This window comes from Pelodiscus sinensis, chromosome 18, assembly GCF_049634645.1.
Source record: "Pelodiscus sinensis isolate JC-2024 chromosome 18, ASM4963464v1, whole genome shotgun sequence".
In the NCBI taxonomy this organism is placed as follows: Eukaryota; Metazoa; Chordata; order Testudines; family Trionychidae; genus Pelodiscus; species Pelodiscus sinensis.
This window is the reverse complement of record NC_134728.1, coordinates 21,884,662-21,908,750: the sequence shown is the minus strand read 5'-3', so window position 1 is coordinate 21,908,750 and position 24,089 is coordinate 21,884,662. Positions and strand designations below refer to the sequence as shown.

The following is a 24,089-nucleotide window of genomic DNA, read 5'->3' as shown; positions in this document are numbered from 1 at the left end:
TCAAGATGGTCTTTATTTGTGGTAGAGGTGAGGAACCTTTTTTGGGTCGGGGCCACTGACCCACAGAAAATCAGTTGGGGACCACACAATTGAGTAGGAAAAAAAAAGCCCTTCCAAAAACCCCTAATCCTCACTGATGTGGCCCTCAACTGAAATACCTCACTCCCCTAGTGCTCAGGCCCCATGGGGGGAGGCGGGACAGGACTGCGGTTCAAGCCTAAAGGCCAGGTTAACGCTTCTGGCGTTCCAGGGTTAGTGGACTTTGTGGTCTCCCAGGCTCAGGGGTGGGGCTAAAAATGAGGGGTTCAGTGTGTGGGACAGGGCTGCCAGTGAGTGGGATAGGGATGGGGTGTAAGATCTGAGCAGGAGGTGGGTGCAGGAGTGGATTGAGGGCAGGGTGTTTGGCTGGGAAGAGGGGGGCAGGAGCGGGCGGGGGGGGTGGAGTCCAAGTGGAGGGGGTAAGTGAGAGGGCTGGGGGTACAGGTGTGGCGTAGTGGGGGTGCTGTCTGCTCTGTGACCCGGGGTCCCCCTGCGCTGTGATGGGAGATTCTCACTGATTCTCCCAAATGTGTATTAACCCAGACACCCAGGCTCAGCCTTCCAGGGAGGGAGACGAAGGAAGGCGGAGACCAACACCTGGCTGGGAGGCAGGACTGGAAAAGGGTTTTTAGTCTCTGTCTGGTATCATAGAGGAAGCAGCCTAAGCAACAGGCTGGGATTTAGGGGCCCAGTCTCCCCCATCTCAAGGGGGGCTGAGGCATCCTAGGCCTGCCCTGTAACCAGGTTACATCTATGCTGTATCCTGGAGAAGCAATAAACTCCCTCTATTCTAGTGGCTGGCGGAGTCTGTTCATGCCACTACGGGGGTGCAGGAGGGGAGGGAACCCCGATGCGCCGCCACAACATGGTCTGGGCATGAGAGGGTGGGGGACATTTACTGGTCTTCAGGCCCTGCGCTGCTCACTGGCTTGGCCTCCCACTGCTCCCATTAGCTAAATTCTGACCTATGCAAGTGCAGGGAAAGCCTCCAGACAGAGCACTGCTGTTCCCCCAGCCTGGGAGCGGGAGAGCTTCTTCCCCGCACAGCGAGGCTTGGGGCTTTCTCCCCACCTCCCCGCAGCGGGTAGCCAGCTCTGGTGCTTTAAGCGTGTGGGAGAGGAGGGAGGGCGAGGCTGCAGTGGCAGGCCAAGGGGGCCAGGCTGCTCAGGTCAGTGCTGCCGGGTTCCTCTGTGCACAAGCGCTGCTCACTGTTGCAGCCCTGCACGTGGCTGGGTGGGAGGAAGCCAGTCTAGACTTGGGTCTCACTGCGGTGGCTCGGCACTGGGCTCAGGATGCAGCCACTTGGAGCGCGATGAAGGATGGGGTGGCGAGCAGCCGATGATATGGGGGGGTGGGGCGGCTTGCCCTGTGCCTGGTGTTTCTCATGAGCCTGCTGGCCCAGCAGCTCATGAACACCAAGAACAATAGCAGTGTTGCCCTGGAGCAAGTCCTGGTGCCCTAGGGTGTGGAAACCTGCCTCCGTTCCCAGTATGAGTGGGCTTCATACGAGCCGAAGCAGCCCCTGGGGCAGGGGACAGGCCACCCGAATGGCTGTGGCCAGAGCTGAGTGGGCAGGACCCTTGGGAGGCGGAATCTGCCCAGGTCTGGCTTAGGGATCTTAAATTTCATTTAATTAACTAATCGACTAGTCAATGAGAGGGGGAGCTGCAGTGGGGTTAGCTCCAGACCCCAGGAGCCTACTGGCTCTTAATACATTTAAAAGGCTCAAGAGCAGCGGGCAGGTGGGGGACCCAGCATAAGCCAGGCCAGCTGACTCCCGGCTCGTGCCCGGTTCCGGCTACCCTTCCGACCTCCGTAGATGATGCTGGGGGGAACCAGCTTTCTAATTCAACATGGATTCACCAAGGGCAAGTCATGCCTGACCAATCTGATTAGCTTCTATGAGGAGGTAACTGGCTCTGTGGACATGGGGAAGTCAGTGGATGTTATATACCTTGACCTGAGTAAAGCTTTTGATACGGTCTCCCACAATATTCTTGCCAGCAAGTTAAGGAAGTATGGATTGGATAAATGGACTATAAGGTGGCTAGATCGTCGGGCCCACCGGGTAGCAATCAATGTCTGGTTGGCGATCGGTTTCAAATGGATTGCCCCAAGGATTAGTTCTGGGGTTGGTTTTGTTCAACATCTTTATTAATGACTTTGATGAGGGGATGGATTGCACCCTCACCAATTTTCAGATGACACTAAGCTAGCAGGAGAGGTAGATATGTTGGAGGGTAGAGAGTCCAGAGTGACCTGGACAAATTGGAGGATTGGGCCAAAAGAAATCTGATGAGATTCGGCAAGGACAAGTGCAGATTCCTGCCCTTGCGACGGAAGAATCCCAAACATTGTTACAGGCTGGGGACCGACTGGCTAAATTGCAGTTCAGCAGAAAAGGACTGGTGATTACAGTGGATGAGAAGTTGGATATGAGGTGAACAGTGTCCCCTTGTAGCCAAGAAGGCTAATGGCATATTAGGGTGCATTAGGGGGAACATTGCCAGCAGATCTAGAGAAGTGATTGTTCGTCTGTATTTAGCCACATCTGGAATATTGCATCCAGTTTTGGGGCCCCCACTATAGAAATGATATAGACACATTGGAGAGGATCCAGCAGAGGACAACCGAAATGATTAGGGAGCTGGAGCACACGACATACAAGGAGAGACTGAGGGATTTAGGTTTGTTTAGTCTGCAGAAGAGAAGAGTGAGGGAGGATTTGATAGCAGCCTTCAGCTACCTGAAGGGAGGTTCCAAAGAGGATGAAGAGAGACTGTTCTCAGTAGGGACAGGTGACAGAACAAGGAGCAATGGTCTCAAGTTACAGTGTGGGAGGTCTAGGTTGGATATTAGAAAAAAACAATTTCACTGGGAGGGTAGTAAAGCACTGGAATGGGTTCCCTAGGGAGATGGTAGAATCTCCATCCCTAGAAGTTTTTAAGTCTCGTCTTGACAAAGCCCTGGCTGGGACAATTTAGTTGGGATTAGCCATGCTTTGGGCAGAGGCCTGGACTTGATGACCTCCTGAGGTCTCTTTCAGCCCTAGAATTCTACAATTCTAGGATTCTATGATCAGGATGATTTAGTGACCACCTGCACAGAATTAAAGTCATAGCCCTATATAACCTAGACACAAATGTTCAAAGACTTACCTGAAAAACAGGAGGGTGTGTCTGTGTGTGTGTGTGTGTGTGTGTGTGTGTGTGAGAGAGAAATTATTAATGGCTGATAGTATCGACTATTAGCTATTAGTATAGTCTTTAAAAGATTTATTGACTGACTGGGACCTATTTACCACATTCTTTGCCAAGTTCCAATTTAACTTTACACATGAGGGGTTTCTGTTTCATAAATGTATTTAAATATCAGTAACTGTTTACATTAAAGTTACTGTGTTCTCTTAAAATGTAATTGATTTTATATTCTTCGTAGACTTCTGAGAAGGAGTTGTTAAGAGCTCTGGAATAACTATGCTTGTACTTTAGTTTATGTTTAAAACTTCAAATGTTAATGTAGCCAGTTTTTCTATTTTTTTTTTTCTTCTTTTTTTAAATTTCAGGTCACAGCCAAGTATGTCATCATCTTTATCACTGTGCAGTACAACGTTACCTACATCATAGGTAAGACTAAAGCAAACCCATCATCTATTTCTATAGAGCATAACCCAATTATAAAAAGTTCTCCATTTAGAAATAATAATGGTCTTATCTCTAACTCATTTCACTTGTAGATGATGGAATGTTACTTGTTCCTGTTTGTCTTGGGGATTTCTAATTTCTCACTATTATAACATCTAGGCTCCAGTTCTTCACGAATGATAAGTAATTACCACTTTGATTTTGTGCTGTAATTAATACTGCTATTGCATCACACCTTTACTTGATTAGGCCTGGTATGCCTTCTGCTTTCTTTTTATAACTTGGTGCTTTTCATACCAAATATAATATTTTTTTAACTCTGACCATGATTTCCTAAATGTTTACTGTTTTTAATCACACCCTGTCTTACATTCTTTGAGTGCTTGCTCTTGTCCATTCCATTGTAGGTGTGTGTGTGCTTATCTCCTGCACAGGTGCTGGAAGTTTCCCTCTGTGATATCCATTGGGGCCTTGCTCTGGCACCCTCTGGAGTTGCGCATATATGCACTGGTATAAGGGGTGCTGCTGACTTCATCCTTCCTCAGTTCCTTCTTACCATCACCAGCTATGTTAGAATGCCTCCTTTCCTCAGCAAGCTTTCCATTCTCAGCTTAGTCATGAATTCATTGTATGTAATTGTGGAAAATTGTATAGTTAGTGGGTCCCTGAGTGTTAAGTTCAAAGTAGTTGGTTAGCCCCGTTCAGGACTTAGCCAAGGGCAGAGCTGGGCAAAATACAGCCTGGAAGCTGAATCTGGTCTTCCAAGCCACCGGATCAGACCTGCAGACCACCCTGCTGGGACCCTCAGGCACGTAGCTGCCACGGTTTAAAGCGCAGTTCATGTGGCTCTTTGCTGTGCAGGGAGGAGGAGGCTTTGTGTGATCTTCCTGCACCCAGTCCAATCCTCAGATCCTATTGGCTAGAAACAACCAGCTAATAGGAGCTGAGAGATTGGCCTGGGGGACAGGGACAGCGCAAGCCTCTTCGCCTCCCAGAGCTAAGAGCCACATGGAGGGAGCAGCCTGCAGCTTTAAGTGAGGTGAGGCTGCAGCAGGCACAGAGCCCAGCCTGACTTGGGAGTGCTGCAGGGCTGCTGGCGGGGTGACGCTTAGGTAAGTGCCTCCCAGCCAGAGACTGTCTCTAGCACCCCTGCCCCTCCCAAACCCAAACTCCCTCCACCACATCACCATCCAAACCCTCTGCATCCCCCTGCCCCAGGTGACAACTCTCTCCCAGACCCAGTATCCTCTCCTATACTCCTCCCCCAGTCCAAAATCCTCTCCTGCACCCAAACACCCTCCCAGACCCTGCACCCCATTCCTTTGCCTCGGGTCACCACCCAAACCCTCTACAGTCTGCGTCTCCTTTTCCCCTTCTCCCAGGTCACAATTCCCTCCCAGACTTTGCACTTCCTCCCAGAGCCCCTCCCCCAGGCCACAATCCTCTCCTGCACCCATACTCCCTTACCCTACACTCCTATCCCCAACCCTGGTCACAACTTCCTCCTTCACCCACATTCCCTCTCAGACCTCACACTGAACCCCTCGCTGATGTGTCCCTCCCCGACTGAGATGCTGAGAGACACTTCCTACATTCCCTTTGCATGTCAGAGCCTGGGGGGCCCACTCTAGTAGATTTTGTGTGCTCCAGCCCCACAGAGGATGGCGGGGGATAGAGCACCAGCACAGGCTCCCCAATACCGAGGGGAGAGCCCCAAGCCTTGGGGACCAGATCCAAACAAGCTGGGGGCTGTATCTGGCCCCTGGGCCCAGGGTCCTCCACTCTTGTCTTAAGGATTATTCCATCTTTTGCAGGGCCTTCTTGCACAACCCCCCAGGATGATGCAAGGGCCCACCAGGAGCTTTTGAAGAGGGTGATATCAAACCTGGCATTGGAAGCTGAGGAAACCTGTTCAATGAATTAAGTGTAGCAGCTCCCTCCATGATATCATTGCCAGTACGTGAGGGAGTGGCGAAACTAAATCAAGACCTTTTGGCAACACACCTTTTTTCCCCCTCATCTTTAAGTGAGAGGAAAGAAATGTATTATGTCCAGAGTGGCGAGTTTGTGTGGACCCATAGTGCCAGTGCTCCACCCAGTCAAACCAAAGTTTGGGGCCAGGTCTCTTTCCCTTAATGCTGGCTGCGACCCCCAGGCAATTTAAAAGGGCCCTGGGGGTCCCCACCACCATCACTGGCAGTGGAGCTGGGCTAAAGCGGCTTCCTCTCTACCTGCTTTGCACTGCTTCCAAATCTGCAAGCAGCTGCCAGCACATCCCTTCAGCCCTGGACGGGGGTGGGTGTCTCTGTGCTCTGACCCCACCCTGAGTGCTCCTGTGGCAGTGGGAGCTGTGGGGGCAGTACCTGTGAGCAGCAGCCCATGGAGAACCCCCAAGTCCTCCCTGCCTCGGTGCTGCAGCTAAAGGAGGGTGTGGGTCACTTATAAGAACCATCCCAGATAAACACCACACCACACCCTTCACCACCTTATGCACCCAAACTTTAAAACCTAACTCTTAGAATAATCTATACTCCAGAAGTTTAAAAAGAATCCCAGTTTATACTTAAACTTATTCATTACAAACATGGAGACAGAAGCCCAGCAGCAGAGTGGGGGCTATCCTGTTTATTGCGTCAAGTGTAACATGTATGATTACCTGCCCTGTGGGCGGGTGGTGTATGTGTGCACCCGTTGCAAGGAGCTCCTGACCCTCAGAGACTGAGTTCAGGCTTTGGAGGACAGGGTGGCTGAACTGGAGGAGCTAAGGGAGGTAGAGAGCTATGTTGATGAGACTTTCCGGGACACTGTAGTACTGTCCCACCTCCAGTCTGAGAGCTCCAGTGTTCTTAAGGAAGATGAAAGTCTCAAGGGAACAGAGCATTTAATGGGAGCAGAGGGAAACCATCCCGTAGTTGGGACCCTCCTCCCAGAGGATGTTGCGGTATCCTCTCGCACTGAGGATACCTCTGATGGGGAGGGAATGCCAGTTAGGAAGAGGCAGGTGTTAGTAGTGGGTGATTCGATCATTAGAAACATAGATAGTTGGGTTTGCGATGGCCGGGAGAACCGTATGGTCACTTGCCTGCCTGATGCGAAGGTTGCGGATCTCTCGAGGCATCTAGACAGACTTATGTGTAGTGCTGGGGAGGAGCCGGTGGTCGTGGTACATGTAGGTACCAATGATGTAGGGAAGGGTAGGAGAGATGTCCTGGAGGCCAAATTTAGGCTGCTAGGAAAGAGACTGAAATCCAGGACCTCTATGGTGGCGTTCTCGGAAATGCTTCCAGTTCCACGCGCAGGGCCAGGTAGGCAGGCAGAGCTTCAGAGTCTCAATGCGTGGATGAGACAATGGTGTAGGGAAGAGGGGTTTCGATTTATTAGGAACTGAGGACACTTTTGGGAGAGGGGGAGCCTATACAGGAAGGATGGGCTCCACCTAAACCAGGGTGGAACCAGACTGCTGGCACTAAACATTAATAAGGCCGTAGAGCAGTTTTTAAACTAAGAGATGGGGGAAAGCCGATTGGTGCGGAGATGCACGTAAATCGGAGAGAGACTTCTCTTAGAGGAGAATCCGTTGATAGAGATTCTCTAAGCTGTAGTCAGAAAGAGAGGAGGGGAGAGGGCAAACCATGGGCCAGAGCTGACAGACAACCGCATACAAAGGAATCCAATGCATCAGGGAAGGGCAGACAAATAACCAGTGGCAAATTTTTAAAGTGCTTGTACACAAATGCTAGGAGTCTGACTAATAAGATGGGTGAACTAGAGTACCTCGTATTAAATGAGGAGATAGACATAATAGGCATCACTGAAACCTGGTGGAATGAGGAAAATCTGTGGGACACAATCATACCGGGATATAAAATATATAGAAAGGATAGAGCAGGCCGGGTGGGTGGCGGAGTGGCACTGTATGTGAAAGATAATGTAGAATCAAATGAAATAAAAATATTAAGTGAATCAACATGTTCCATAGAATCGCTATGGATAGAAATTCCATGCTCCAATAATAAGAAATTAGCAATAGGGATATATTACCGACCACCTGACCAGGACAGCGATACTGACATAGAAATGCTGAGGGAGATTAGAGAGGCTACCAAAATAAAGAACTCTGTAATAATGGGGGATTTTAATTACCCCCATATTGACTGGATATATGTCACCTCAGGAAGAGAAGCAGAGATAAAATTTCTCAATGGCTTAAATGACTGCTTCTTGGAGCAGCTAGTGCAGGAACCCACAAGGGGAGAGGCAATTCTCGATTTAGTCCTGAGTGGAGTGCAGGATCAGGTCCAGGATATAACCATTACAGGACCGCTTGGGAATAGTGACCGTAATATAATAACATTCAACATTCCTGTGGTGGGAAGAACACCTCAGCAGTCCCGCACCCTGGCATTTAATTTCAAAAAGGGGAATTATGCAAAAATGAGGAGGTTAGTTAAACAGAAATTAAGACACAGTGACTAGAGCCAAATCCCTGAAAGCTGCATGGAAACTTTTTAAAGACCCCATAATAGAGGCCCAACTTAAATGTATACCCCAAATTAAAAAACATAGCAAGAGACCTAAAAAAGAGTCACCGTGGCTTAACCACCATGTAAAAGAAGCAGTGAGGGACAAAAAGGTATCTTTTAAGAAGTGGAAGTCCAATCCTAGTGAGACAAATAGAAAGGAACATAAACACTGTCAAATCAAGTGTAAACATGTAATAAGAAAAGCAAAAAAAGATTTTGAGGAACAACTAGCCAAAAACTCAAAAAGAAATAACAAAATGTTTTTTAAGTATATTAGAAGCAGGAAGCCTGCTAAAAAACCTGTGGGTCCCCTAGATGATCGAGCTATAAAAGGAGCAATCAAGGACGATAAAGACATTGCAGAGAAACTAAATGATTTCTTTGCTTCAGTCTTCACGGCTGAGGACGTTGGGGAGATTCCTGAATCTGCACCGTCCTTTGTGGGTGATGAATCTGAGGAACTGTCCCGGATTGAAGTGTCATTAGAGGAGGTTTTGGAACAAATAGAAAAATTTAATGTTAACAAATCTCCGGGACCGGATGGCATTCATCCAAGGGTTCTAAAAGAACTTAAATGGGAAATTGCTGAGCTATTATCTGTGGTTTGTAACCTATCCTTTAAAGCGGCTTCCGTACCTAATGACTGGAAGGTAGCCAACGTGACACCAATATTTAAAAAGGGCTCTAGAGGCGATCCTGGCAACTATAGACCAGTAAGTCTAACTTCAGTACCGGGCAAATTAGTCAAAAAAATAGTAAAGAATAAAATTGTGAAGCATGTAGAAGAACATAATTTGGACAAAAGTCAACATGGTTTCTGTAAAGGGAAATCCTGTCTTACTAATCTGTTAGAGTTCTTTGAAGGGGTTAACAAACATGCGGACAAGGGGGATCCAGTAGATATAGTATACTTGGATTTTCAGAAAGCCTTTGACAAGGTCCCTCACCAAAGGCTCTTGTGTAAATTACATGGCCATGGGATAATAGGGAAGGTCCTTTCTTGGATTGAGAACTGGTTAAAAGACAGGAAACAAAGGGTCGGAATAAATGGTAAATTTTCAGATTGGAGAGGGGTAACTAGTGGTGTACCCCAAGGGTCAGTCCTGGGACCAATCCTTTTCAACTTATTCATAAATGATCTGGAGAAAGGGGTAAGCAGTGAGGTAGTAAAGTTTGCAGATGATACCGAACTGTTTAGGATAGTCAAGACAGAAGCAGACTGTGAGGGACTCCAAGAAGATCTCACCAAACTGAGTGATTGGGCAACAAAATGGCAAATGAAATTTAATGTGGATAAGTGTAAAGTAATGCACATCGGGAAAAATAACCCCAACTATACGTACAGTATGATGGGGGCTAATTTGGCTACGACAAATCAGGAAAGAGATCTTGGAGTTATCGTGGACAGTTCTCTGAAAACTTCCACACAGTGTGCAGCGGCGGTTAAAAAGGCAAATAGGATGCTAGGAATTATTAGGAAAGGGATAGAAAATAAGACCCAGAACATCTTACTGCCCCTGTATAAAACTATGCTACGCCCACATCTTGAATACTGTGTACAGATGTGGTCTCCTCACCTCAAAAAAGATATTTTGGCCTTGGAAAGGGTTCAGAAAAGGGCAACTAAAATGATTAGGGGTTTGGAACGGGTCCCATATGAGGAGAGGTTAAAGCGACTGGGACTTTTCAGTTTAGAAAAGAGGAGACTGAGGGGGGATATGATAGAGGTCTATAAAATCATGAGTGGTGTGGAGAGGGCCGATAAAGAAAAGTTATTTATTAGTTCCCATAATAGAAGAACTAGAGGACACCAAATGAAATTAATGGGTAGTAGGTTTAAAACTAATAAAAGAAAGTTCTTCTTCACACAGCGTGTAGTCAACCTGTGGAACTCCTTGCCAGAGGAGGCTGTGAAGGCTAGGACTATAATAGAGTTTAAAGAGAAGCTGGATAAATTCATGGAGATTAGGTCCATAAAAGGCTATTAGCCAGGGGATAAAATGGTGTCCTTGGCCTCTGTTTGTCAGAGGCTGGAGAGGGATGGCAGGAGACAAATAACTTGATCATTGTCTTCGGTCCACCCTCTCTGGGGCACCTGGTGCTGGCCACTGTCAGTAGACAGGATACTGGGCTAGATGGACCTTTGGTCTGATCCAGTACGGCCGTTCTTATGTTGTTATCTAGCTTGCATGATGTTCCTTCCCCGCCTATCCAGTTGGGTAATGCTGGTATTGACAGACAACATGGTTTCCATGTTCTATGTCAACAGGCAGAAGGAACTCGTTTGTCAGCTCTGTGCCAGGAAGCATTTACTTGGGGATTTCTGCATTTGACATGTGATCCACCTGGAGGCCTCGCACCTTCCTGGTGTCTGGAACATGCTAGTAGACCACCTTAGCAGGTCCTTCTTTTCTCGCTGCAAACAGTCCCTCCTCTCAGAAGTGGTCAGCATGCTCTTCCAGAAGTAGAGAGGTCCCTGAATGGACCTGTTCACCACCAGAACAGAAAGTGTGCTTCCTACAAGGTTTCAACAGAGGCTCACTTTTTGATGCCTTTCTTCTGCCTTGGTCAGGAGACCTGATGTATCCCTTCCTGCCATTCCCACTCATTAGCAAAGTCCTCTTAAAAATCAAGAGGGAGAAGGCATGGGTCTTTATGATTGCGCTGGTGTGGCCTCACCATCATTGGTTTGGCATGCTTGTGGAAAAGATTCCCTGTAAGCTGTGCATGCTTGCGCAGCAGTTTTCTGAGCTCCACTCATGAGTTCAAAGGTCCAGTGTTGGCAGAGAGCTCAGCTGATTTGTGGGGGGAGAGGTGTCTCACTGAGCAAGTAGCTAAACAGAACTAGCTACCTGCTTGAATTGAGGAATTCTGAGAGCTGGTAAAAAGGGAGATGAAGGAGACAATTAGTGGTAAACCTCATTGTATGAGGAGTAAGGGTTATTTTGAGAGAAGGGTTTTCTCTCGAAATAACCGCATCTTAACAGCTTCTGTTATTTCGAAATAGCACTATTTCGAAGTAGGGCCATAATGCGAATATGCAAATGAAGTATGGGATATTTAAATCCCAGCTTCATTTGCAATTTTGAATGTATTCATTTGCATCCCTCCCTCGAAAGAGTGTGCAAGTGTAGACATACCATTTGTTATCTTGTTTCCTTTCGTACCTGCCATGGAGGGTTCCATTCCTTGTAGCTATTACCGAGGGTATGTCTACACTTGCAGCATATTTCGTAGTAGGGCTGCAAATGTAGGCATTCGGAATTGCAAATCAAGCCCGGGATTTAAATATCCCGCGCTTGATCTGCATCTTCCAGGCCGGGCCCCATTTCTGAAATTTACAAGCCCGGAATAACTGCCCGCGTCTACGTGTGGCAGTGAAACGGACATTCAAAATAAAGCCCTATTTCGAACTACCTGTTATTCCTCCTGCAATGAGGTTTAACAGGTAGTTCGAAATAGGGCTTTATTTCGAACGCCCGTTTCACTGCCACGTGTAGACGCGGCAGTTATTCCAGGCTTGTAAATTTCAAAAATGGCGCCCTGCCAGGAAGATGCAAATCGAGTATGGGATATTTAAATCCCGGGCTTGATTTGCAATTCCAAATGCCTACATTTGCAGCCCTATTCTGAAATAGGCTACAAGTGTAGACATACTCTTAGTGGCACGAGTCTCTGAGATCTTACTTTGGAGCCCCAGGGCACCAAAGGACAAATTTTAGTTGCAGACCTATTGGGCCTTTCTGCCAAAGGTGGTTTATCACTTCCATGCCAACCAGGCTATTTTCCATCCTGTGTTCTGTCCAAAGTCTCATACAACCAGTCAGGAGAGGCATTTGTATCCTCTAGATCAGCGTTTCCCAAACTATGGGCTGCGGCCCAGTACCAGGCCACGGGAAAAAAATACCAGGCCTCAGTGTGGCTGCCAGGGTATTCTGGGCTCCCGGAGTACCTGTGTGGCGCTGGGTCCCCCAAGCCCTTGGCCAGGCTGGGCGGAGTCTGCAGCCAGATGTTCTGGGCTCCCATCAGAGGCGTAGCGAGGGTTACCAGGTGAGTTCAAAAAAAATGCGGGACACACTTGATCTCAGATGCGGGGAGGACTGGCTGGGAAGAAGTGTGGGGGGGGGGGAACTGGACGCTGGGAAGCAGGGCTGGGTGGGAGGTTGGAGGCAATGGGGTTGGCCGGTTCTTCCCTCCTCCTCCTCCTGACCTCCCCTGGCCACCAGAAGCAGCCCTGGATGGGGGTGGGGCTGGCCGGGGAGATGGAGGGGGGGAGGGGAACCAGCCAGCAGAAGCAGGGCTGGCTGGGAGAGATCGGAAGGAGGAGGAGGGGAAAACCGACCACTGGAAGCAGGGCTGGACTGGGGCAGCGAGGCTGGCTGGGGGAGATTGGGACGAGAAGTGGGGGAGAACTGACTGGCTGGGAGGGGGCCGGGGGAGCAGGGCTAGTCGGGGTTGGGGGGAGATCGTCAGGGGCAGCGGGGCTGGCCGGGGGAAATCGGGGGACCTGTGGAAGCAGGGCTGCTGGGGGGCGTGAGGTCGGGGGTAGTGGGGCTGGCCAGGGAAGATGGGGGGGATGGGGAGAACCAGCCACCGGAAGCAGGGCTGGACGCAGGCTGCAGGGCTGGCTGGGGGAGATGGGGAGGGGAAGTGGGGGATAACCGGCCGGCTGGGAGGGGGTTGGGGGAAGTGGGGCTGGCTGGAGGGATAGTGAGGGGGAGCAAATTGGCAGGTGGGGAGTGGGACTGACCTGGGCACATGCAGATCTCAGGGCGCTGCCCATCCTGTGCACGGTCCCGGCGAAGCACAAGTGAGTCCGGCCCCGGGGATTCCATATTGTCCCGCCATACATTCGCCCCCTCGAGTACTTACGAACTGTCTGGCTTGTAGAGACACTCACACAGCCCTGAGCACATCTACCAGCCAGGCAGTTTGCAACTACAAACTGATACACCTAATAATAATAAAACGTACCTAATGAGAAAAAAACAGACATTTTATATATCTGGTATTTTCTCAATTTGTTTCCCGGACAGAAGCCTCAAATACCAGACTGTCCGGTATAAAACCAGACACCTGGCAACATTACCCCTCCTTGCACCCTCCCTCCTAGCCAGATACCCTACCCCCAGTCTGCTCCTGCTCCCGCCTCCTGGAGTGCCTGTGTAGCACCAGGTCCCCTAAGCTCTGGCCTGGACTGGGTGGAATGAGGTTTAACTTAATTCAAACTAAGGGGTTTATCTTGGAATGGAGCTTCCTGCCATGTGTAGACGCGGGCAATTATTCCGGGCTAGTCAGTTTCCAAAATGGCGACCGTCCAGGAACATGCTAATGAAGTGCGGGATATTTAAATCCCATCCTTCATTTGCAATTTCGGTTGCCCTCATTAGCCTCCCTAGTTCGAACTAGGGGGCTAGTGTAGACGTACCCTTACTCTTTTAAGACTCTATGCCTACCTCCTGCTGGAACTACATGTGATTCTCCTGACTGGAATACAAGTCTGCACTCACTCGAGGCAAGGACCGTTGCTTACCTATATCCCAATGGTTGTTATTCATGATGTTGGTGCAGATCAGTGTTCCCTCTACCATTTTCTGTCATGGGATGGGTTGAAATTTCTTATGTGCAACATCAGTATAGCGGTAGTATGTGGATGTGCACCACCAATACAAAAAAATGTATTTTAAATAGTCCATATGTGTGGAAGAAAATATATTAAAGCAAAAGATAGTTAACAAGGAGCAATGCATACGATATTTAATGTGAAACAAAAAAACAACATTAACGCTACCTTAGAGTACATGTATCATCGTCCTTTCTAACAATTCAAGCTAGTAAACACACCAAAATGCATATTCTCTGCACATAGCTCAGCTTTAAGATGCTAAACTGATCTGAGTCCACTAGAAATAGTATGTGCAAGGAGAGCATGACTAATACAATATTTACTGACACTGGAAAGAAGAATAAAAGGCATTCATTAAGGCTTATACAGTTTCTCTGGGAAATGTTTAGGATCCATGCTATACAAGAACAAGTGAAAGAGACCTGTATAAACAGATAAAAGTTCTCCTGGTTTGAAACTTTCATCTTTTGTGTGTCACCAGCTCAAAGAGTACAAGCCTCAGAACAAATTAACACATGGCTTCAGGGTTTGTAGACAGATGAACGTTTTAAAGAGCTGTCAGATAAGCTTTCATCCTACAAAACAGCATCATAACTAATACTTGCTACTTCTGACTAGGGATGTGAAGGACTAATTGACTAGTCAACTATCTGATAAGCAAATGCTTATCAGATAGTCAACAGGCTAGTCGACTAGTCGCTTGCCCCCTCCCCCCCGCTGCTTCTATCAGAAAGAGGTGGCAAGGGGGAAGAGAAAGAGGTGGGGGTACTTCAAAGTGGCAGTGCCATGGGGAGCTTGGAGCCAGATCCCGGGCTCCACATGGCGCTGGAGCTTTGAAACACCACATGCAATCTGGGGCCAGCTGGGGTGTCCCCAGGCTTCACATGGTGTTTCAAAGCGGCAGCACTGCATGGAGCCCAGGATTGGCTGGGGACTCCCCCGCTGATCCCAGGCTCGACAGGGCACTGCCACTTTGTTGTGAGGAGCCTGATGCTGGGCTCACGGCAATGTTTCAGTGTGGCAGTGCCACATGGGTCTGGGGTCAGCGAGGGAGTTCCCAGCTGACCCTGGGCTCCACGCAGCACTTTCGTCTTTTAAGTGTAGCCCTGGGAGGGGTGTGAGCAACATTCCTATTGTTGCTGCTAAGCAACATTCTCTGACTAGGATGTGCACAAAGCTGAGCTGAATACTTGTCTGCACCCACATCTCCAATGCATCAAGCCACTGAAGCATCTCAACAAAATGGTTATAAGACTGTTTTAATTTGAGCAGAATAGTGTATTTCCCTAACCTGGTTCTCAGAAATGACTGATTTTATTTGAAACCCTTTTAAAAAATCAGCTCGAGGCTGGTACCTGCCATGGGAAACATCAGCCCGAACAGTTAGCATGGGAAAGTAATAATAAGGAACTGAAAACAGTTTCTTTAAATGGTAAATGTCAGACAATCTTAACTTACAGGCATTGTAACCTGCACTGTCCATAATAAAAATAGTTTGTCTGTACCTGAAAGGACCTTACACTTTTTTTTCTTCACCCTCCCTCTGGAATGAATACTTGTTATGTAATATTTTCATATCATGTTTACTGATTTGCTGTTTTTACAGAGAAATACAATTTTCCCAGTCTAGGGGCAAAAATCCCAACTATGCGTGACATCTTTTTGAACAAAAAGCCTTTATATTTGTAATTTAATATTTCTCTAGTTTTATTATAAAATACTAATGTGAATGTTCTATGGTACAACATTTAGTTCTATTTTCAAACGTATTTAACAAAACCAATACTGAAGAATAAAAAAAGAGATTGAATAAATTCACATTTTAAATAATCCCAAAACATATACAAATAGCTAATGAGTGGTAAACATGAGACACATTTCAAAGAGCAAACTTCACTGTCTCCATGACATGTACATAACTTATCCTTCTGAAAACTTTGGCCGGGATACTTGGTCTACGGGTCACATCCAGGCCCCTTCATTTTATAATTTCCCTATTATATTCAGTTTAAGATCTCGCTCTTTAAAATGAAGTGCCTTCATAATTGTAAAGATTATCTCCCAAAAGTAAATGGTACAGCATTAGCATATGGACTGAAATAACAGCTCTGAATGATAACAACTGCACTATTTCAGCATTGGTGTTGGCCTGGAAATGACTGCTTCACTGATTTGTTTGCTGTGTGGGTCCCAGGATATTAGTCACACAAGGTGGGTAGGGAATACCCTTTTATTGGAGCAATTTCTGTGGTGAGACTCAAGCTTTCAAGTTACCTGCAGAAGAGCTCTGTATAACTTGAAAGCTTGTCTCTCACCAACAGAAGGTGGTCCAATAAGAGATTAACCCCACCCACCTTGCTTCACTGATTAGCAGAAACCACCAGCTAATTTATTCTTACATTACTGTTTGCAAGTAGTGATGGCTATGGACTATGTAGGTGAATGCTTTCTTTCCATTTCCTAGCTCCAAAAAGGGCGGGGGGGGCGAATTGCTTGGCTACAAGCAGTAGAATTGTACTTTCTCTCATTACTCTCAGCATCTGAGACACTGCCTTTTTGCCTACATTTTAAAAAGAAAAAATGCAATAAACCAGCAGGCCTTAAGTTTCAGTGGAATGTGGTCCCACAACATTCCTGTCTACCTGACCTAGACTAGTGTAAGAACACTGCAACTTGGAGACTACTAAGTGGCTTTCCTGGTTCTTTCTTTCCTTTCAGTTTCTGCCTACAAAGATTTCTTCATGTTTCTCTTGTCTTTATTTAATGTGACTTGAATGTGTTCCTGTATTTATTATTCACACAAGCTTTGGTTTGGAATATTTTGTTATTGAACTTTAACATATCAATAGAGTGTGTATTTGGTTTCTTACATTTAATTTATAGGAAGATCTTTCTAGTTCTGTACATTTTAGTAGCCTGAAAAATATCATGTGTAGAGAGAGTAAATTACTTATAATTGATTCATGAAGCTGAGCTTTAGAGATCTATACATTGACTATGATAAATAATATCCTTTCTCCATGCAGCCGTGCTTCTTGATACAGAATTCTGCCAAGTCTCTATATTTTCTATGGCCTAGGCCAGAACAAACTAATAAGAGGCTGACACACAGTGGTGCTAACCACACCATTTCCCCTCCAGTCTTACAGTTATAGTTTTGTTTGTATTTGGATAGGGAATGCTTCAGATTATTTGAGGGGAGAATATAGTTCATTTGCTAAGGACACAAGAATTTGGAGTTGAGCTCTATGTAGGGTGCTATGTCCCAGAGAACAAGTAGGTCAGATATTTATCCTTTCTCTATTGTACAGAATGTTTCATAAGTAAATGTATTCTCTTCAAATAAATATTTTTGTAGTAATTTATAGCTTTGTTTTCAGATGACAAGAGTGAGCCAATTCATTTATATGAATACGGTCCAAAAGATATTGCCACTATCTTCTTCTACATGCTTATAGCCATTATTCTTCATGCTGTGATCCAAGAATACATACTAGATGTAAGTTAGCAATGGGGGTATAATTTATTTATGTACATTCTTTATTTAGGCTGTTTGTTACATGTTTGTTCTTCAACGACCAGCATGTGTGTAAATCATGTTACAAAATAAAATAAAACAAGTAGTAGGGATACAAGAGTGTAATTTTTTAAATGAGTAACTGATGAACATGAGCTTATCAGTTTCCCAAACAGCTAAATGCCAGCTCCCACTGCCACCCTGCACTGTATCAGAGGCGGCAGCAGCTAGCTCCCTGGGAGCAGGGTGCCAGCTCCTGGCATTCACTAGTTTCTGGAGAGTGCAGGGTGGCAGGCGAGAGCTGGTATGCACAGGGAGCCAGCTTTTGACTCTGTATGAGAATCTGCAATATATTTACACATCACATGCTGGTGGTTCATTTGTCATTTGATATAAATATTAGATTCGGGAAATGTGTCTACACATTTAAGTAATATTTAATCTGCTTTTCTGACTCTTTTATAGTATTCGCCACATTAATAAGGGGATGGAAAAAAACAGTAGTATACTCACTATATAAAATCTTTCATGTCTCCAAAGCAGGGGTCAGCAACCTTTCAAAAGTGGTGTGCTGAGATTTTCCTGCCCTAAGCTGCGCTGCTCTTCTGGGACTGGGGGGAGGAGCGCTCTATACTGTGCACCCCACTTGGTGCACCCCTAGGCTCTGCTTCAGCTTTTCCCATAGGGAGATGAGGAGCAGCACATGCACGCTTCCCCAGAAGCCAGATGCGGCACGGAGCCTCAGGGCTTCCCCCACCCCCGCAGGAAGTCAGCACCGGCTCCAGTCTTGCAGGGAGCATGATGCTGGATCACCAGCATGGGCTGAGGTCAAGGTGGCTAGGGAAGGGGTGTTCAGGGAAATGGACGAGTGAGTGACCTCAAAGTGTCCAGCCCTGCTGGGGGCGGAATCCCATGGGGGGTCTGGTCCATGGCTTCCTCTCCTTCCTGCCAGGAGACCAGGGGCCAACACGGCTTTGGGATGGGGGGGGTCCCCCCATCCACTTTCCTTTCCTCTCAGCTGCCCTCACTGCCACCCAGCCCTGGGAACCACAGCCCAGACAGCACTCACCCTCTAGCACAGTTGTTCTCAAACTTTTTGGTCCATGGACCACCTCAGTGCAAACCTTTCCGCAGACCACCAGTGCTAATGGAAACTCACCATTAATTTCATAATTAGGCTCAAGCCATGTTGCTAGTGTTGCAGCTAGGAAGAATGGTTTAATTTAAATTATTAAACAGATTAAGTGTTTTAACTTTCTCATGTTAGTTTATCAAACTTCTTTTTAAATTAAAATTAATTTATGTCCATTACAAAAGATTTCAATGTTTTCTTTATTTATGGCAGTGATGGGAAACAAGCAGTTGGGGACCACACAAATGAGAAGCAAAACAACTATTCCCCAAACCTCCCCAACCCTCTGAGCTTGATCCCATCATACTCCAGTTCCCAATTCCCCCATTAACTCCTCATCCCAGCCCCCACTTGCCCAGCCCGTGGCCTCTACTCCCTGATCCCTTCCACGTAGGGGGGTCCCAGCTCTGTGTGGGGTGCCTGTGCTGCCTGGTGGAAGTGGGTGGGGAGCCAGGGTGGCTCTCAGGGGGCACCAGGGGCAGACTCCCCCACTCCATTGCTTCTTTCTTGCACAGCCCCTCCCCCCACCCTCATCATCCCCCAGCCATCAACACCCAAGATTTTTCTCTCTTCCCCCCCCCCCCCCCCCCCGTCCATCTCACGCAGTGGCCGCTACTCAGAGACTGTCCCAGCTGGGCCTCGGGGGCAGGGCAGCCTGTTCCCGCCCCCCCGCAGGTCCCTGCAAGGCGGCAGGGCTGGGGCTGGATGAGCAGTAGCGGTATGCATGTGGAGAGCAGAACCTCAGTCCTGTGGCTCTGCCAGGGTCCCTGTGTCACCTGATGGAAGTGGGCTGGGGGCTGGAGCAGCTCTTGGGGGCACCAGGGGCAGACTTCCCCACCCCATTGCTTCCTTCTTCCCCATGCCAGCAGGGCTGGGGAGATGGAGCAGCAGCAGCACACATGCAGGGGTAGGGATCCCAAAGGGCAGGAAACTTTCCCAGCACTGCGCAGAGTCCTTGTGCCTCCCAGTAGAGATGAGTGGGCAGCCAGGGCGACTCTCAGAGATACCAGGGGGAGTCGCAAGTCGGGGCTTTCACCTCCCCCACTCCTATGCGCCTAGGGTTGCCAGGTGTTCAGTATTCACCTGGACAGTCTGATATTTTCGTCTCCTGTCCAGTAAAAAAAAATTCAGAAAATACCGGACACCTAAGATGTCCGGTATTTTCTGATTTTTTTTCCCCCCTGGCCAGGAGGCGAAAATCCCGGGCACCTGGCAACCCTACAAACACTCAGCGCCTGGCCTGCCCCCCCGCCCCAACCCTTTCCCGGCCCCCCAGACTCCCGACCCCATGCTTACCGGGTTCCGCAAAGCTGCTGGCACAAAATGGCTTCTGGCAAAAAGACCAAGGGGAAGCAATGACTCCCCTGGGTCTTAGTGCTTAACCGCTCCCCTGTTCCTATGCCTGCACAAACTCATAAAGGGAACATGCTGTTTTAATGCTGTTTTATTTTATTTTATTTTATTTTTTTGCTTAAGTCTTGGAGTCCTTTTTTTTTTGCTCAACAACTCCCCCCCCCCTTTTTTTTCTTCAACAGAATTTTTTCCCAGTGGTTTTTTTGGGGATGGGGCGGGTGTTCAGTATTTTTGGTTCAACCATCTGGCAACCCTACATGCGCCCAGAAGCCAGAGCTGGTGCTCCAAGCCTTGTGACTCTGGGGTAGCGGGGGCTGAGCTCCTGCCACTGACTCAGTGTGCCACTGAAAATCAGCTCATGTGCCTCTTATGGCATGCATGCTGTAGGTTGCTGACCCCTGATCTAAAGTTTTAAATTGGAAGTAATTGCAAAAAATGTAAATAAATCAAAAAAATTGTTGTCCCTCTTTCTCCATTGTTGCTTTACTGGAAATATTTTGATTTAATATAGATTAACACCTAATGATTTTTTCAGTTAGTTTTCCATGCCATTTTTTTTAACCTCAGTTTTAGGGGAACTTTCATAAAGCTGCAAGATAGTCAGCACCTAACTTTGTAGGAAACTTCTAGGCTTTCTTTTTTTGCCTCTTTGCAAAATAACATCTCAAATTTATGACTTGCTTAATGTTACAGTATTTTCATGAGTGGTGGCTAACCTGCAGCCCACAGGCAGTATGGGACTCATCAGGGTTAGCCGCTGGCAGATCACCAAATAGGTTGTTTACCTTGTTTCTGCAGGTCTAGCCGCCCACAGCGCCTGCTGGCCACAGTTCGTGGCTCTTGGCCAATGGAGGTGCAAGAAATGGTGGCCAGTAAGTCCCTGCAACCCAGGCCACTTCCTGCAGCTTCCACTGGCTGAAAACAACAAACTACAACCACTAGGACCTGTGGGCAGCCAGACGTGCGAATACCTGGTAAACAACCTGTCTGGCAGTCCATCAGTGATTTACCCAAATGAGCCACATGCAGCCCTCAGGCTGCCCACCATTAATTTTCACTGTTATATATGAATGCTCAAGCTCCATTACCATAAAATATGAAGGCCTGGTCAAACAACCATTAAAATGACATATGCAGCATCAGACCCCAACAAAGTTAATAAGGCTCTCTGATCCTGAAAAAAAATACACATGATAAAATTTAAGTACACAAGTACTTCTCGTATTGATTTCAGTATCTCATACAAGTAAAGTTGAGCACACCTGTAATACTTTGCAGGATCAGAGCCTAATGTGAGGATTAGAAGATCTTGGAAGTAAAGAGCTCTAAATTAAGTAATAAATGCCAAGTAGCTTACTCTTTTCCCCTACCAACAAAGATAAAAATAAATTGTTGATCTGTTTATTTAATATCACTAAATATGTTTCTTGTTTTCAGAAAATTAATAGACGTCTCCATTTGTCAAAAACGAAGCACAGCAAATTCAATGAATCGGGGCAGCTAGCATTTTTCTACTTGTTTTCATTTGTCTGGGGAGCAAGTATTTTGACTGCAGTAAGTAAGTCAAATTGCTATCTGTATTTGTTTTAAAATACACCTTTAAAATATTATGAAAGCTCTTAAATGACAACTTTCTTTCCAGGAAGAATTCATGACAAACCCTACCTTGTTATGGAAAGACTATCCCCATTCTCGTATGTTGTAAGTATTTTTTTTCTAGGTGTGTGATAATTGGCTACCAGAACTTTGTTTTGGTAATACAAACAGTGTAGACAGTTTTCATTTGTATTAGTGACCAATAGCTGAAAATCCTTCGTTCTGTATATCTTTAATGTTTGCAAGCTGTCAGCTGGTGGCTGAGGTTTGTTTTTGAGTTGGGTTTTTTAATGTGGTAATTTAGGCTCCCATCCTGTAAATGTTTGCCACCAGTGTTTAACTTTAACTTTACCATACAGGTAGCCCCACTAATTTCAATGAGTGTAAAGTTAAGCATATGCAAAAGTGGTTAGAGTAATATTGCCTGAGTCAGTATTACTAAATCAATGGTTTTCCCAACCTGTGGTCTGTAGACCCCTGGTGGTCTGTGATGGTACTGCGGGAGGGGGGGTGTCAGTGGAAAGTTTAAAAATAAGGAGCAATCCTTACTTTACTTTTTATTTACTTTTTCTTTCCTTACTTTTCTTTTCCTTTTCTCCCCCACCCCCACCCCGAGGGACATGAAATTTTAATAGATTGAAAAGGGGTCCGTATACTCGAAAAGATTGAAAACCACTGTATTAAACCATTACTGATGGAGGATGGTGAGTGGGTGTGTTTTCCTCCACTCCCCAAACTAAAAACAACAAACGGCCCAAACGGTGATCTAGAACTTGCAAATAGAAAGGGAATTAGTAAAGATGTATTCAATAAATTATTTCTTGACTTTATCAACTACTGTAAAGCAGTTTCTGTTTGCAATTCCTTTGCTTTATAGTAAAGCATATTATAGGTCGGAATTTCTTATTTTGAGGGAATAAGATGAAACATTGTGCCCTTTAAAAACATAAACACTCAACATCCTAATCTTCTTCCCTTCTAAACTGTTGTCTAGTTTTCAGGTAAAATTCTTCTATGTCTGCCAGATTGCCTATTGGCTTCATGCACTCCCAGAATTGTACTTTCAAAAGATTCGAAAGGTATGAATTGAAACCTTTGCTACTTTATTTTAAAAAATAATTTTCTATTGCTTGATTTGTTTACTAATGTAATCTTTGGGAAACTTTCATGGGGTGCATATTTCAAATAGAATTACTTTGCCTACAAAGAGACATATTGCAGTGAGGAAGATAAGGACGGTTGACACGTTTCAATATGGTGGGTTTTAAAGCAATTTAGCTAAAATTTAACATTAAGTTTTCTCTTAATTTTAGGAAGATATACCAAGACAGCTATACTATATCTGCCTTTACATTGCTCACATATCTGGTGCCTATGTACTAAAGTAAGTATTTGTAAATAGATACTAATTGAAAAATTTTACTTCATTGTTCTAGTATCAGATATTTTTTACTACTCTTCATATAGCTCTTCATATTCCCATTTATGGTTACTGTGCTATATTGTGGTGCTATATAGTAAAACCTTCTCATAGCAGTGTCCATTAGATTGCTCTCGTAGCCCTTCATCATCAGGATATACTAAGCTAAGGCCATTTAGGAGACAATGCGCCCTCACCACCAGTGTTCCCGCTAAGCTGGGTGGCTGATTAATCACCTATGTATCTGTGCTGCCAAGCAGCTTAGAGGGAACACTGCTCACCGCCTCAGTTCCTTCCAGATGTCTGAACAGATGTGAACTTTTCTGGTCTTTTTGGAACAGAGGTTTTTATTCCTGAGGTAGTTAGCATTATTATTATGTAGTTAGTGATTCTTTCCAGTTCTGCATAATGGTAGAATTGAAGAAACAGAAGAACCTAGGTTTCAAAAGATGCATTTCCTACCTGGCTATCTTTCCAGCATCTGATGACTGTTCAGTGCCTCGAGAGCCTGGGAGAAGCTCATTCTTTCTTTAGGTGTTGGATTTGCTGACCTTTTTCTCCCAAAGACTTGCTTACAGTTCGTCCTTCTCAAGAAAACTCCCAAGGCCTCACCCTCTGGATACGAACAGTTCTCAGATCCAAAGTCTAAAACAGATCTTGTTTTCCAGCAGTTCCAAAGGACTAAAGGGTTCCAAGAACCCACATGCTATGTTGAGACTGGATGCTCCTTAAGTAAAGCTCCTAAGGCTACATATGTTTGAACTAGGGATGTGAAAGTATAACCATTTTACACAGTTAACTAATGAGGCAGCAGAACAGGAGGCAGGCTTTGAAGCCATCTCCCTACATGCATCAGCTCCTGAGGGGCCACTTTCTCTGGCTCCCCTCCCACCCATGCTGCTGCCTCTGATATAGAAGCAGCAGATTGGGGCTGCAGGTGGGAGCTGTCCCCCCCTCCCCACAATTGTAACCACTGAAATTTTCAGTGGTTACATGATAACATAATTAAATGCATTTTAACATCCTTAGTTTGAACAAAGGGCTCCAGATGCCCTGACTCTGGTGGGGAGCAGTTGAGAGATAATTTGGCCACCAGCATCAATACCTTTCTTCATGCTTTGCAACTGCCTGATCCTGTCGAACTCCTGTGCTGCAGGGCCAGAATCAGTTTCAATGTTCACTTCTGGGTTCAGAAAGACGGATTTTGTTGGTGTGACCTAACTTGAGCCATTCATGCCC

At 46.3% G+C, this 24,089-nt stretch overlaps 1 protein-coding gene across 1 annotated transcript in view; it reads left to right on the top strand.

Moving 5' to 3' along the window:
* LOC102462943 (translocating chain-associated membrane protein 1-like 1) overlaps positions 1 to 24,089 on the top strand; it is a 52,336-nt gene that overhangs the window by 10,272 nt on the left and 17,975 nt on the right. The window contains exons 2-7 of the mRNA XM_006132197.3: positions 3,605 to 3,665; positions 17,213 to 17,331; positions 21,272 to 21,388; positions 21,477 to 21,535; positions 22,425 to 22,509; positions 22,744 to 22,814. Coding sequence (XP_006132259.1) covers positions 3,605 to 3,665; positions 17,213 to 17,331; positions 21,272 to 21,388; positions 21,477 to 21,535; positions 22,425 to 22,509; positions 22,744 to 22,814 — 512 coding nt within the window. The remainder of the gene's footprint in view (positions 1 to 3,604; positions 3,666 to 17,212; positions 17,332 to 21,271; positions 21,389 to 21,476; positions 21,536 to 22,424; positions 22,510 to 22,743; positions 22,815 to 24,089) is intronic.